Genomic DNA, 16,318 nt, shown 5'->3' with positions numbered 1-16,318 from the left:
CTCTACCAGAAAACTTCTAGAACTCATAAATAAATTCAACAAAGTAGCAGGATATTAAATTAACACCCACAAATCAATTTCATTCCTATGTATCAGTGATAAATCAACTGAAAGAGAAATTAGGATAACTGTCCCATTCATAGTAGCCTCAAAAAATATTTAGGAATCAAATCTAACAAAAGAGGTGAAAAACCTCTATATTGAAAAATACAGAACATTAAAGGTAGAAATTAAAGAAGACCTTAGAAGATGGAAAGATCTCCCATGTTCTTTAATAGGCAGAATTAATAGTCAAAATGGCCACACTACCAAAAGGCACTATCCAGATTTAATACAATTCCTATTAAAATTTCAGTGACATTTTTCATAAAAATAGAAAAAGCAGTCAAGAGATTCATTTTGAAAACTAAGAGGCCCAAATAGCCAAAGCAATCCTTAGTGAAAAATGTAAAGCAGGAGGCATCACAATACTAGACCTTAAATTATACTAAAGAGCTATAGTAACAAAAACAGCAAGATATTGGCACCAAAACAGACATGAAGACTAATGTTTCAGAATAGAAGACACATATACAAACTCGCATAAATATAGTTATCTCATACTAGACAAAGGTGGCAAAAACATACATTGGAGAAAAGATAGCCTCTTCAACAAACGGTGCTTGAAAAACCATATATAGCACAATGAAATTGAATACCTCTCACCCTGCACAAAACTCAACTCAAATTGGACCAGGGACCAGAGACTCTGTGCCTACAAAGAGAAAAAGTAGGCCCAAATTTTCATCATGCCAGCTTAGGAGTCGATTTCCTACAACAAGAAATAAAATCAAGAATCAATAAATGGAATGGATACAAACTAAAAAGCTTTTTCAGAGTAAAGGAAATAATCAGGAACATGAAGTGAGAGCCTCCAGAATGGGAGAAAACCTTTGCCACCTACACCTCAGATAAAGCATTAATCTCCAGTATAAACAAAGAACTTTAAAAAATTAACACCAAAGAAACAAATAACCCAATCAATAAAAGAAAATGAACAGGTACTTCATAGAACAAGAAATACAAGTGGTCAACAAATATAAGGAAAAATGTGCAATGCTGCAGTCCGGCTGGGCACAATTCAGGAGCCACTTGTCAAAAGAAATGAACTTTATTTTTAGAACACACACACCAAACCACACAGCTCCGCAGGAAAACCTTCAGAGCCCAACTGCCAACCACCGGCTTCCCACAAGCCTCTCAACCTCCCCCACTCCTCCTGCTCTTGAGGCTGATTGGCTGGATCACCGTGGGCAGAGCCAAAAAAAGTCCCCCAATGAGCAGCTCCATGGTCTGAAAGGGCGGGGAAACAGCCCAATGAGCATCACCGCAGAGGAGCCGATCAGTTGGCAGCTAGAAGTTTGCTGGGGCCGCTGTGAGGCAATCATCAACTGGCAGCTGGAAGTTTGCTGGGGCCGCTGTGAGGCAATCATCAACTGGCAGCTGGAAGTTTGCTGGCCGCTGGAAGTTTGCTGAGGCCCCTTCGGCTGTGGCTCTCAACAGTGCAACATCTCTAGCAATTAGAGAAAAGCAAATTAAAACTACACTGAGATGTCATCTCACTCCAATCAACAAGAATACAAGTAACAATTAATGTTGGTGAGGATGTGGGGTAAAAGGTACACTCATACATTGCCAGTGAGACTAACTGCAAATTGGTATAACCACTCTGGAAATTCCTCAGAAAAGTTGGAATGATAACACCATTTGACACAGTTATCTCATTTTTTGGTATATACCCAGAGACTTAAAATCAGCATACTACAGTGATGTGGCCACATCAAGGCTTATAACAGCTCAATTCACAATAGCTGTACTATGGAATCCTTCATAGATGAACAGGTAAAGAAAGTGTAATACACACACACACACACACACACACACACACACACACTCACACACAAGAATATTACTCAGATATAAAGAAGAATGATGATATGCCTTTTGCCAGTAAAGGAATGAAACTGGAGACTATCATGCTAAGTGAAATAAGCCATCACCAAAAAACCAAAAGTCAAATGTTCTCTGTGATATGGAGAAGCTAACACACAATGGGGGGGTGGGAAGCATAGAAGTTCATTGTATTAGACAAAGGGGAATGAATGGAAGAGAGGGGGTATGGAATAGGAAAGATAGTGTGATGAATTGGACATAAATTTCCTGCATTCATATGTGAATACATGACAAATGTAACTCCATAACATGTACAACTACAAAAATGGAAGATAATACTCCATGTATGTATAATAGATCAAAACATATTCTACTGTCATGTATATCTAAAAAGAACAAATAAAAATAGTAACCAGTAAAGATTATAATAATGATTATAATAATAAATAGCTATATAATTTTGGCAAACTAGGATGAAAGACAAAGAGATGGACAAATTTCCCAGACCAATGAATGTTTCTAAATGTTTAAATTACTTTGTGCCAAAACTAATTGTTTGCCAATTTCAAAGTCAAATGCCTTCTTATAAAAATCTTACTTTTAACTAAATTCAATATGCTTTTGTAAATGAAAGAGGAAAAAATATATTAAAACTTGTCAATCCAAGATGTTCTTGGAAGAAAAAAAGGAATAAAGTATAAAAGAAAACATGGTGAAAAGAAAAAAATAGCAAATCTTTTTACACCTGATCTCTTTTAACTTACTATTCATGTCTTCCAGGAGGATGGTGAGGCACTTGCTAAACCAAAAAAGAAATATAATGTCAAGAACTCATTTTACAAGTCCTCTACACAGAAGTAAGTTTTTTCCCCCAGTAGAATTTTCATTTTAAAATATATTTCTTTATCCTTAATGACACATGTAATGGGTTGATAATATCCTGGATCCTATGAGTAATTCAGAAAACATCAAACACAGACATTTACTTACTCATGTTGGCTAAATAATAAACATTTAAGGGTCTTAAAGAACATCTACATTCGATAGTAAATAAAATAAAAACAAAGGAAATGGAGAGAGACAGACAAACAGACAGATAAACACACTAGAGGAGAGCACAGTGTCATAGAGAATAATGGCATACACTACAGAAAGCTTACAGGAGAATGCAGTGACTCAGGAGCCCATGTGCTAGGCTATGAAATATGTCCATGAACAAAGCAAAGTGAGGTCTCTGTTCTCAAAGGCTCTCATTCTAAAGGGAGGGAAACGCATAGGTAGAAAGTAAATAGTTACTGCTTTAGAAAGTGATATTTAAAAAAGAAAGGAAAAGTAGAATGCCACAGGTATGGGATAGTGGACTTCAGGCATCTGCAGAAGGTGTGGAGAGGCCTCCTTGAGCAATGGGTTTAAACAGAAACTTGGGAGAGAAAAAGTTGTAAGGATGTTGGGAGAGAGCAACTAAACTGTAGGCAGAGGGAGCATAACACAAAAGCCCCCATTGGAAGTGTTTAAGGTATTGTGGGAGGGCACTAGGCCAGCATGCCTGGAGCCAGGGTCAAGTGCAGGGTGGGTTTGGGGGTGGGGGTAGTGGTAGCAAAAGAATAGGTCAGCAGTTTTTACTGTCTGAGAGTTCTGTTGATCAAAAGTCCAGACATTTCCCAATGGGGTTCACTGTCCTGGACCCTCCAAGTAGGAATGAAAGTGTCTGCTGTGACAATGTCCTCATCTTCCAAGACCATTTGGGCTGTTGGTGGAATTCAGTTTGTTGCAGCTCACAATCTTTGTTTTTTCAACAACAAAGAACATCTGCTACTGTTTTGTCACTTTTTAGGGTTCCTTTGTTTAGGCAGTCCCACTCATGTCATCTACCTTTTGACTAATTCAAATTCAGCTGATTAGGAACCTTAGTCACATGTCCTCAATCCCCTTTGCCACATAAAGTGACATATCATAGGCATACTCTCCCATTGTGTTTACTTGCTGCCACACTAAGAGGGCATGGGGGATTCCATCTGGCATGTACCCCAAGTAGCAGAAATCGGGGCAGGGGGTTGTCATAAAGAATGTCACAGAATGTGATGGTGTTATGAATTACATCAATTGACTATGTGCTTTGCATAAACTGATCTTATTAATTTCCCAGAGCTTATGAAGCTGTTCCTTGGGACAAAATGCTACCACCAAAACTAGATCCAGAAATAACAACAGTAGAGAAAGCGGCTGACCTCATCTCACAGTGTTTTACACTGAAAAGATATGAAAGATTACCAGCAATAACCCAGGTCTGTGAACACTGCTTGAGCATCCTTGAGTTTGTTACTGTTAATGAACTGGACTCCAAAACTTTGGTTCACAATAGTATTTTGGTTAAGAATTACATATGAAGTTGAAAGTTCCTTAATCATGAATGCCATGACTAACTGGAAATATTTTAATATTATCAACTCTGAAAATTTTTATTATGGGATTATTTCTCAAAACTCATTAGCAACAACTTTATTTTTTAAAAAATCGCTATAGAATAAGTAAAAGAATGAAGGAGACAGAAACAAAATATTCCAACAGATAATATATGCTGAGAATAGTTCTGAAAATAGGTTCTAGAATTTCTCTCTGTGCTCTTCAAGGAAGAAGTTATATCTATGAGTTATACATTGCTATATCCTTTCTCTGATTATGTGATAATGATAAAGCATACCAAGCTGTGAGGAGAGATGTCCTCTTTTTTAATTTGTGAATATTAAGAGAATTTGCGACATAGATTATATTCATTCCAAAGAGTATTTTTATAAACTGTGAATCTGTTAATGTTCCTCTTCTGATTAAACATGTCTTTTTAAAACTATCAAATTCGTGCTTCTAGACATGACACATGCCCAATATTCCATATTTAGCCATAGATCCCTTTTCTCCCTTCCATAGTGTTCTTTTCCTCTGGCTTTCCCTTCTATCACCCAAGCACTAATCCATAACACATTCCAAATTCTCTCTGTTGAACTTCTTCCTAGTCCCCAAGTCTGCCATGCTCCTTCTCAGATCTTGTGTTTTGCAGTGTTATTTTGCCTTGGTCCCCTTTCTTTGTTCCAGGCTAAACCCAAAGCATTCTTGAGATCTCAGTCCTCACTTTTGACCTCCCAACTCTGCATTAGATATCTCTGCTTTGTTCTTTCTAATTCCATTGATTTCTCATCCTTTGTTGACATACTTCATTACATAAAGTTTAGTTAAGCAGTTGATTACTTCTCATAATAAAGTTTTTGAATATACAAAATGCATAGGATTGAGAAAGACGTCATTTGTATTGAAATACAGTAATAAATGTGGATCCTTAAGAGGTTGGTGAACCACAAATTAAGAAGCACACATTATCTGGTAAATTTTCTTCAGATTTTATGGAGAAAAATGATAATAAGACAGAAAAACATAGCTTCAATATAAAAAAAAATCAAACCTGGGATTTTCACATAGGAATTAAGATCAATTAAAAGACAAACAAAAATTTGTATGGTTCCATCTATTTGTAAGGATCTCTCAATTACTTCAAAATATTTTTATATCATGCAAAAATTGGTTTCATCATTATATTTTTCCTAAGTGCTAAATTATATTAGCATCCAAAATTCTCCCCAGGAAAGATGAGGTTCAGAACTTAGGAGCTAGGCTGGGCTGGAAAGGGGCACTAAGGTGGACCTGAGGGCAGTAACTGGATGAAACTGAAACCCGACTTTTCACAGAGGGTTGGGGCTGAAGGAGGTGGATCTGAGGCAGATTCCAGCTGGGAGAAAACAAGTTAGAAAAGGGAGTCAAAGTGTAGAGACAGACCCAGAGTGACTCAGGAATCAAGCCCTGAGTTGCAGAAATGCCTAGAGAGTGCCTTCACAGAGAGCCTGTGCTCCATCCTGATGTGAGAGTGCTAGAAAGGATGCTGGAGCCTATCTGTATCTTTGATGGGATAGTGATTTGTTCATTAACTGTCTCTTATTTGGTTATGATTTTAGATGGTCAGTGGACTCTGGGACAGATTTCAGACAAGATCATTCTTAGCACCAGTCAAACCAGTCAGTTTGTAAGTTTGATCTCCTAAGGTCCTCATTTCAAATTTATAATCATCACACATTTATCATGAATTATCTGATGCCCTAACTCAAGGATTAGAGGGACAGAAGAGGGGCCTATTCTTTGATAAAAGAATGTTCCAGCAACCCTCAGTTCAGCATCTGTGAGACAATATGATATTGGGTTTCTTGTTTATAAACTCAACATAAATTTTATCATGCATATTTATGCCATTTAACATTCTGTCCTGTATTGTGCTTGCCAGACACATAGGTATTGACTGTCTCTAGATTTTTGTTTTCTCTACAGTGTAGTCTTCCACTAAATAGATTTACCACAATTTATTCACCTATCCTTATAATGTAATTTTATTTTTTTATTTTTTATTTTTTTAGAGAGAATGAGAGAGGAGAGAGAGAGAGAGAGAATTTTTTTAATATTTATTTTTTAGTTCTCGGCGGACACAACATCTTTGTTGGTATGTGGTGCTGAGGATCGAACCCAGGCCGCATGCACGCCAGGCGAGCGCGCTACCGCTTGAGCCACATCCCCAGCCCCTAATGTAATTTTAATTCTAATTTTTATCAGAGTTGGAACAGCATTTACATATTTCATATATACAAATATAAAAATATTTCTAGTTTTTATATATGGAAATTAGGTCATAATTGCTTGCTCAAGCAGTGTATACTTCTTCTGAACCTTCTAGATTTTCCATATTCTTCTTTTTTTGTGGGGGAGGGTATACCAGGAATTGAAATCAGGGGCACTGGACCACTGAGCCACATCCCTAGCTATATTTTGTATTTTATTTAGAGACAGGGTCTTACTGAGTTGCCTAGCACCTCGCATTTTGCTGAGGTTAGCTTTGAACTCTTGATCCTCCTGCCTCAGCCTCCCAAGCTACGAGATTAGAGGCATGGGACACTGTACCCAATGATATTTCATATTCTTCAAATGAATTTTACCAATGTATTCTCTCACTGGTGGTGCTTAAGTTCCCATTACAGCACATTGTGGAAAGTTTTTAGAATTTTCAGATTAAAAATCATTCCGTCTTGGAAGAATGAAATTGTACCTCATTACAGTATCATCCTACACTTACCTGATTACTAATAATCATTTTTGTATGTTTATGAATTAGTTGAATTTTCTCATTTTGAACTTATTTTGCCCCTTTTGCTGTTGGTGTCCTTGTCTTTTACTTACTGATTATAGAAACCTTTATGTTTAATATTCTGTATTAAAATCCTTTGTTAGTAATAGTCACAAAATAACTTCTTCTAGTCTGTGACTTTTCTGTATTAAGGTGTCTGAAGTTTTAAATTTTAATTTATTCCATCAATGTTTTCCTTCAGGTTTCATTGGTGTGGTGGAGTGTTAAATAAACTTTTCCTACTCTGAAACAATAAAAGATAGTCTTTCTTGTCTTAGTTTTTTTTTTTTTTCTAAAATATTTGAAGTTTTGTTTTTCACAATTATCTGTTTAAAACAATTGATATTTGCTCTTGTCTATGATATGAGTTAGGGATTCATTCTCTCAACATGAATAAGCAATTATCCCAGTTTGGTTTACTGAGTAGACATTGTTAAATAGTTTAATGGATGATCTGTAGTCTGATGTTTCCAACTGTTGATGGTGAATCACGACCAACATTTTCAAAAGTTAAATAGAGTAGAAAACATGAGTTTTAAAACAGAACTATGTGCTTTTCAACAAATAATGTAGTCAGTTACAAAGAGTAGCCTGAGACAGTCATCACAAAAAGAAAAGATGTGCTTTCCAGGAAGATGTCATCCCATCTTTTGCTCTCTGGAGTTTCATATGATTTTCTGCTTTTATGATAATCAATTTGATCATCACCTCAATAGGAGGGTTCCTCTTCCACATTTAATCATACATTTACTGATTCACAATTGATTCCAAAGTGAAATGCAGGAGACTTTGTCCACAGTTAGAAAAATTAATGAGAGTATTTTCATAAATTTCAGTTATTAAAAAAATAATATCAAGAATCACATTTTTTACATCTTTGAATATTGCCCTTTGAAAGGGAATTTTTAGGGAAGGGAAAGGAGGACAAGGGGGAGGGGTGGCAAGAGAGGGTAGAAGTGAGGGTGGATACAATCACAAACATTATACGTGAAAATAAACAAATACGGCAACTAAAAAAATAAAATAAAAATCTACTATAAAGTAACTTTAAAAGGAATTTCTTATCATTAGAAAGAAAGGAATAATGAAATGGAAATATTTAAAACCATAACTAAGGACCACTACAAGATCCACAAATGCAAGTAGGGACAATTTTTGAAAAGAATATTGATTCTCACAAAATAACTTATATCTTATTGATCCATATCTAATGTGCAAGATTTTTTTATAGAGATTATTTACAATGTCATTTTGCCAAGTATGTAAATCACTATGTTAGTCAGCTTTGTGTTGCTATGACCAAAACACTTGACCAGAACAACTTAGAGGAGGAAAAGTTTGGTGCTCATGGTTTCCGATGTTCAGTCCATGATTGGCCATCTCCATTGCTGTGGGTCTGTGTGAGGCCAAACATTAAAGGTGGAGGGATATGGCAGAGAAAAGCTGCTCAACCATGGCAGCCAGAAAAGAGGGAGAGGGAGGGAGGGAGGGAAGCAGAGATGGGGGGTGGAGAGAGAGAGATGTGAATGCACAAGGGATCAACTATAAACCCAGACATGCCCCCAGTAATCAACTCCCTCCAGCCACATCTCACCTGCCTACAGTTACCACCCAATACAGTAGTCCATTCAAATTATTAATCTATCAAAAGGATTAATTCACCATGTTATAACTCTCATAATCTAATCATTTCACCTCAGAATATTTCTGTGTTGTCTCACACATGAGCTTTCAGAGAACAACTCATATCCAAACCTTAACAATTACTCCAGGATACAAATTGAATGATAATGATACTATATAAAAATTGAAACACTCATATATACAGCAAGATGGAAATGTTGAACATTCAAATGTCTTTAATTCAAAACACATGAATTTTGAATACTAATTCTTAATATGTGAATGTTAATTAAATATTTTTACTTCCATCTTTTTATTTCCATATCATGTGTTCAAATAACTCACCCATATTGGGGAATACTATTTCAGTTTATATGAATGTACTGCAATTTTATTTTCATTTTGGTGATATATCAGCTAGCAAATGAAAACTTTTTCTCAGCAATGGCACATCTCAGAACTCCTCAGGGTACTATGCACCTTTAAGCCTTCCTCTATGAAAATTTGCTCCCAAAAATCTACACATAACCTATTTGTGAGTGTCTATTCATAATCTCCAGAACCTAGAAACAACCATGATGTCCTTAAGCAGATGAATAGACACTAGAATATTTCCATACTGTGGAGTACTACTCAGCAGTGAAAAAAGCATTTGCATACAGCACACAGTAGGGACAAATCTTTTTTTATTTGTTTTAATTAGTTACATATGATAGTACAATGATATTGACATATCATACATTTGAATCAGATGGGGTATAATTTCTCACTTTTCTGAGTGTACAGGTTGCAGAATCATATTGGTCATATAGTCATATATGTATGTATATATATATATATATATATATATATATATATATATATATATATATACAGCAATAAAACACTCTTTGTGTATGACTGTTTTAATTGACCAAAATATATTTAAGATTTGTCCCTATTTTAATAGAGTGATTTATCATATGGTTCCATTTATATGACATTCTGAAAAGATAAAATTACATCTTTAGATTATTTCTAAGATTATAAACTTTTAAAGATCAATTCCTATGAGAGATATCTGAAATTTTTTAATATTAATAAGAGAAATACTATAATCACTCATTAACAATTTCAATAATAAAACTGCTTATATTTTCTTTTTCTAAGTGTGAGTCCAAGTTCTAGAAGTCAATACATTCCTCTCTATACGTAAGTAATGTCTCTCTCTGTTTTAAAGAACATGAAATTTATATCTAAATAGTAGTTGCTTTTAGCTCACTTATGTTTGTACTTCACTTTTTAGAACAACTATGTGTTCTAGCAGATTTATAATGTTTTCCTGGCATAGAGACTGATCAGTGTCAGGAGTGTCATTAAAAGTTTGTTAAAGAATTTGATTAAGTTAAAAATAAAAAGAAATATTTTTTTTCTGTTTTTACAAATAGAATATTTTATAAAATCAATATCATGGGTGTTACTAGTAGTAGTCTCAAAAAGAAAGAGTCATATAATTCATGGGAAAGGAGAGGCGCTCATTGACACCTAAGTGCAGGAAATGCCACCTCTTATTCTTATGCATGTAAATCTGGCTTTCTGGGAATGGCAAGGAAATACATCATGTGCCTTTTGGGGATCTTCTTTTATTTTTTTTTAATTTGAAGAATAACCCAGGAATGGAGTAGATTCAAGATCATGGAAGAGGATCTAAACCTTTAGTCCTTACCTCCCCTACTCATCACTGTCTCCTCTTCTTGCCTATGATAGAATTAATTAGTGTCTCTATAGATGGCCCCAGATCTCCTTGAAACACTCTCCAACTGACAGGACTCACCTCCTGACCTTCTTTCAGCTCCCAGGGGCTCATCATCATTGACAGTTTCCAACCATCTACCCAGACTCCCATTCTGCAGGAAACTTGTTGCCTATGGTAGATACCAACTTCCATCACGCCTCAGTACCCACCCGGTGTCTACAGAAGGGTTTGTCCTAGGACTGCAGAAACCGAAACCCTCACTTCTTTATTCAGAAACATAAAGTTGTTGTTATTGTCCATCAGCCTCAAACTTAAGATCAAACAGCATGGCATCTCTGAAGAAAAAAAAAATCTCCATTGGTTGATTTGATCATTTGTATTTTTTAGGAAATTGTTCCATCATTATGTCTTCATTTTTAACATTCTGAGCTTTGGATTGATTTTGACAAAACAGACTTCTTTTAGAAGTTAGAACCCTGTCCAACTATTCCTCCTAGGTTTCATATGAAGACACATGGATTTTCTTCTCTTTTCACTTTAACAGTGGTCATGTGCAGACTACAAATGCTGATGATGTGGACAACCCTTTTGGAGACACCAGATCTTTAGCCAAGCCTCGGTGCTCTAGAACCCTTTATTCAACCACAAGTCAGTAAGTGCCATTCAGAATTATTTCACTTATTTTATTATTAAGTTTGAGACAATGATGGGCTTTACAAATGAAGGACTAGAAAATGGCCTAGCCTGTTAATGAACATAATGTATTCATCAGTTTTCCATTCCTATAACAAAATACCTGAAAAAATCAACTCACATGGAGGAAAGATTTATTTATTTTGTTCATGGATTTAGAGGTTTCCCTCCACAGTCACTTAGCTCTTTTGCTTTGAGCCTGTGGTGAGTCAGAACATCATGGTGGAAGCAAGTGATAAAATAGAGTTGCTCACCTCATAATGGCTGAGAAATAAGGAGAGAGAGAGAGAGACAAAGGGACCAGGGGCCTAACATCCCCTTCAAGTGCACACCCCAAATAACCTAACTTCCTCCCACTAGGCCCCACCTTAAAAAGGTTCTAGCACCTCCCAGTGGCATCACAGGCTGCTGATGAAGCCTTTAACATATGGCCTTTGTGTGACATTTAAGAGCCAAACCGTAGCACATACCTTAAAAAGAAAGATACTGCTTCCTGAAAGAAATGTAGCTTATCACAAAGGAGATTAGAGTTCTGAACAAGCCATCTCTGTAACTTCAGTGTCTTTGTCTGACATCTGGGATACAAAATGCCACCAAGCAGGATGATTATAGGAGGACTGATAATGTTTATAAAAGCACCAGAGACATGCTAATGAATAACAGACCAGTGTAAAAGTTGGTAAAACTGGGTTCTTTTTCAAAAACAACACACCTGAGTTTTTCAGTTCTAGTAAACTACTTCATAGAACATTGGTCTGAGAGTGGTCGTGCAATCCAGAAACCCTGAAAGTGCCTTTGATGCCAGAAGTAAGAAGAAAGATGACAATGAAATGTGACATGCCTCAGTAAAAGATTTGAGGAAAGACCAGACACCATCAAACCAAAGTCTGATATTGGGGACTTTTCACCACAGTCTTTATATACACTTAATGAGATACTCCTTGATATCCAAATAACCCCATCATAATGTTGGGTTATTTGAATAAGTCAAAAATGCACTGAATGTGTCTAACATATTTTGAACATGTTAGCTTTGCAATATGACACACTGTAGAGAGACCCCTGTCCACCTTGATAATCAAGGAGCTGACTGGGCTCACTGAGCACCATCTCAAAAGAGAACTGAACCACATAGCAATAGCCAAAGAATGGATCCAAATTGAAATTCAAAGTATGTTCTCAAAATATGTATCACTTTTGCACATTGTAAAGTAAAAAAATAAAACAGATCATTTTTTAAAAAGTTGAGGATTATCTATATGTGTTACAAATAGGTTTTGTTTATATCTATTATTTATACACACAAACATATGGTTTACCAATGGGAATACTGGAGTTCAGAGAGCTTAAATTAATTATAGTTACCCTTAGGTATGGGGGCAGCGGAATTGGTTCCATGACCCCCAAAAATATCAAAACTTGAGTATTGCTCAAGTCCCTTTTACACAATGGCTTAGTATTTGAACCTGTATACATCCTCCCATATACTTAAATCACCTCAAGATTACTTACTTATAACATCTAATATAATGTACTTGATATGTAAATGATGTTATATTTTATTGTTTAATTATAATGACAAGAAAAAGAAGCTTATACATGTTACAGACAGGTACAATTTTTTAAAACACTTTTGATTTGTGGTTAATTGAATCCATGATACAGAACTTGTGGATACCGAAGATGTATTGTTCTCACAAGAATGGTTCAAAATTTAAGTCCTATTTTCTTTTTGTTATGCCACAGCGTTGCCAAATATCAGAGACACTCTACTATCCGTTTCTATAATGGTTGACAAATCTTGTTGAAGATTTCACGCAAGGCCATCGCATGAATTACAATGGTTTGCTTTTGGCTTTGTTTCGGCTTTTTCCCAGTTCTGGGAATTGAACCCAGGGCCTTGTGCATGCTATGCAAGTGCTCTACCATTGAACTACATCCCAAGTCCTAGTATTTTAAATGATAATAAATGTTTGTTTCTTTAAAACATCAGTCGTACCCATAAGACAACCTAGTTAAATTTCACATTTTCTAGCCTTCAGACATATTCTGCTTTTTAAATGTAATGTGCTCTATTATAATTTTGAATTTTTATGTAATCTATTTTATCTACTTCTTTGACTACTACATTAAACTATGAAATGTGGCTCAAAACTCTTTGGTTTCAAATATAGCTACGTAAAATATCTCATCAAAGAATTTAATAATGTCTACCTAACACTGGGGGTATAGCCCAGGGATAGAGTGTTTGTTTATCATGTGAAAATCTCTGGGTTCCATCCCCCTCACTGCAAAAAATAACAATAATAATGATAATAATAGTGTCTACCTAAATTACTAGTAATAACATCGAAAAATGAGTTTCTAAAGTATTTCAAGTACAATGCCAAGGGTTATGATATATAAAAATAAAAAGGCAAAGGATTTACTCATAAGGAGCTGAACATTTTGTGGGATAGATTAGCTGTATACACAAATAATTATAAAGCAGAATAAAATAAATCTCACAAAAATTAAACTTTAGAATCGTATTCTTTGGGGTAATCCTTCCAAGAGAGGGTGAATTTTAAATATTCAATGTAAAAACATACAATTTTACTTAAAAATTTGGGATTATGTTATTCTACTTTATTTTGCTGTAAATTTCTTTTTTCTTTTTTTTTTTTTTTTTAGGCAGTGAAATTATAAGTAGATCATGTAAATTGGGCATTAACTGTAATTCTCAGATTTGGGCACTAGATGGCCTCCAAGGTTGCAAAGTTTCTTCCTTTGATTAGTTTTCCATTTTTAAGATTCTCTTAACATTTTGACACAAAGAAATGCCTTCTATTTTATTATAAAATATTTATATATACAAAATGATAGTATTATGTGTAACTTATAAAATAACACAAAAATGCCTGTATATTCTTCATGTAACTTAATAGATTTTTGTTGAAATCTTTTAAACTACCATGTGCCCCTTCCAGCCTCATCATCCCATTTCCCCTTCCCTACCTCGGAGGTCAACCCTGTTAGACTTTGTGCTCATTCTTGTCTTTCTTTGCTATATAGTTTTACTACCTGTATTTGAATCTTTAAGCAAAATATTATATTGCTTCCACAATATCTCCTTGAACTATGAAACAAAATGCCGAACATATTAAATATGATGGGATTTACATAATGTCCCAAACCCAGAAGCACATAAACTTACTTTGTGCTAAATAGGGAATGGAAAAAATCCTATTAAAATGCAAATATGACTCTTCCTGAATTTTCTCATCTATAGTTTGTTGCAGAGAAATATCTTTATGTTATTCTTTAGGGTCTTCTGCATGATCAATGGAACTTAATCATGGCTGGTAAGCCATACTGAGAATGTTCTCACACCTTAGATGGAAGCAATATTTCAGGCAAGGATTAAGGCCACCCGACTTGACTGAATGCTTCCATCCTTGGAATCACTGATTTCCCTACAGGATGAAAGTTTTTAAAATTTCTCTCATTAGTTGATTTTCTTTTTTGGTCCCTGAATCATCTGACATGTCCAGCATTTTTTGGTGTTGGTAGGAATGGTACTAAAATTTTTTAAATAGTTTGTTTTTATTGTAGAATTGAATCTGATCATTATAGAAAAAGATATATAATATAAATGACAATTACAATATAAACAAGCTTACCCAATAAAATAACAATTGTTAACATTTTGACATCTATCACTTGACATCTATCACATGCAATTTTTGCCTTGCTTTTGTATATTTATATTGCTATGATCATAACATTTTTGACACCTTATCATTTCAACATGATCATAGGCAAACCCTTTCATGAATTCACCATAATTTCTATTTGTGCAAATTTACTAAAATTGACTAGTTCATTTAGGTTATATATGTAAATTGTCTCCATTTTGGCTATGAAAAATCATTCTTTCAGACACTTTCTACATAAATCTTTTGTACTTCAAAATTATTTACTTAGGGAGACTCTTGAAGTAGATTCTGGGATCCAAATATACAAACAAGCTTATTGCTAAATCATTTTCTGGAGGTATCATATATATATTTACAGTGGAATCACATTTAACACTCAATATTTATCCTCATTTTTAATATTAGCATGGATACTCATCAAACATCTTTTTATCTTCCCAATGTGTTCATGTTAAAAATAATTCAAGTATTTTTGAAGTGTTAAAAGTAAAATACCTTTTCTACTTACAATCCCAATATTAAATGTTTGATGTTTTTTGTTTTTTGAAATCCCTACAAATGTCTATAACATATATTTACATGTGCATTATGTGTGTGTGCATTTTGGGGTGTTTATATGTGTGAGATTGAAATACGCACTGGATACTTTTCACATGTTTAAATCATCTTAATGGCTGCATGGTGTCCCACTACAAGATGGTATCAATTTTACATAGGCCAAATTCTGACTACAGTATTTTTTGTTGTAAACAATATAATACAGCAAAATTACTTCTTCATATATCTTTTCACTAAAAAATGCATGCATTCCTGTAGATCACATCCCTAAAAATGGAATTACTACACAAATTTTCTCATTAAAATTTTAAAATTTTCTTATTTGGTAGACATGCTTATTACTAAAAATCATTTAGAATTAGAAAACTCAAAACATTAATACAGTTTCCCATGCAGTTCCTCTTGTTTTTTTTTTTTTTTCTTTTCCTTTCTTTTCTTTACTGGGGATTAAACCCAGGGTTTGGTGCATGCTAGGCCAAGTATACTACTACTGAGCTACAACCCTATCCCTGCAGTTTCTCTTATAATTTGAGTCTAGTTGAGGAACTATGATAATCCAAAATATCCACTGGGTTTAAGAAGAATTATTAAAACTCAGGATACTAAACAGTTTTTCCATTTCTTCAAGTAGTAAATATTGTTTACTGGATTTGAATAATGTTCAGGAATTTTTTTATTGATGTAAATTCACCCCCATTTTTCATCTATATGTTAAGCAGAAAAGTTGAGATAAGGATTGTCTTGATTTTTAAATCTGGCTTTTTTCTCTTTAATTCAAGAGCCGTAGTCTGTAAGAGTTCAATAAATCAGGTTTAAGAAAAGTTCAGTACCTTTTAGTGATTATTTTAGTTTCCTGTAGTTTCT

General features: G+C 34.6%; 1 protein-coding gene across 1 annotated transcript in view; it reads left to right on the top strand.

Annotated features, from left to right (window-relative positions):
* Positions 1–16,318, top strand: part of SPMIP7 (sperm microtubule inner protein 7) — a gene marked incomplete at both ends in the record, with an annotated part of 71,709 nt that overhangs the window by 40,080 nt on the left and 15,311 nt on the right. Inside the window, 5 exons of the mRNA XM_081283274.1 lie at positions 2,713–2,789; positions 4,079–4,217; positions 5,934–6,001; positions 9,920–9,961; positions 11,050–11,157. Of these exons, the coding sequence (XP_081139400.1) occupies positions 2,713–2,789; positions 4,079–4,217; positions 5,934–6,001; positions 9,920–9,961; positions 11,050–11,157 (434 nt within the window). The remainder of the gene's footprint in view (positions 1–2,712; positions 2,790–4,078; positions 4,218–5,933; positions 6,002–9,919; positions 9,962–11,049; positions 11,158–16,318) is intronic.

This window comes from Spermophilus citellus, assembly GCF_964194105.1.
Source record: "Spermophilus citellus genome assembly, chromosome: 3".
Taxonomy (NCBI): Eukaryota; Metazoa; Chordata; class Mammalia; order Rodentia; family Sciuridae; genus Spermophilus; species Spermophilus citellus.
The sequence above is the reverse complement of the archived record's forward strand: the minus strand, read 5'-3'. Positions and strand labels throughout refer to the sequence as shown.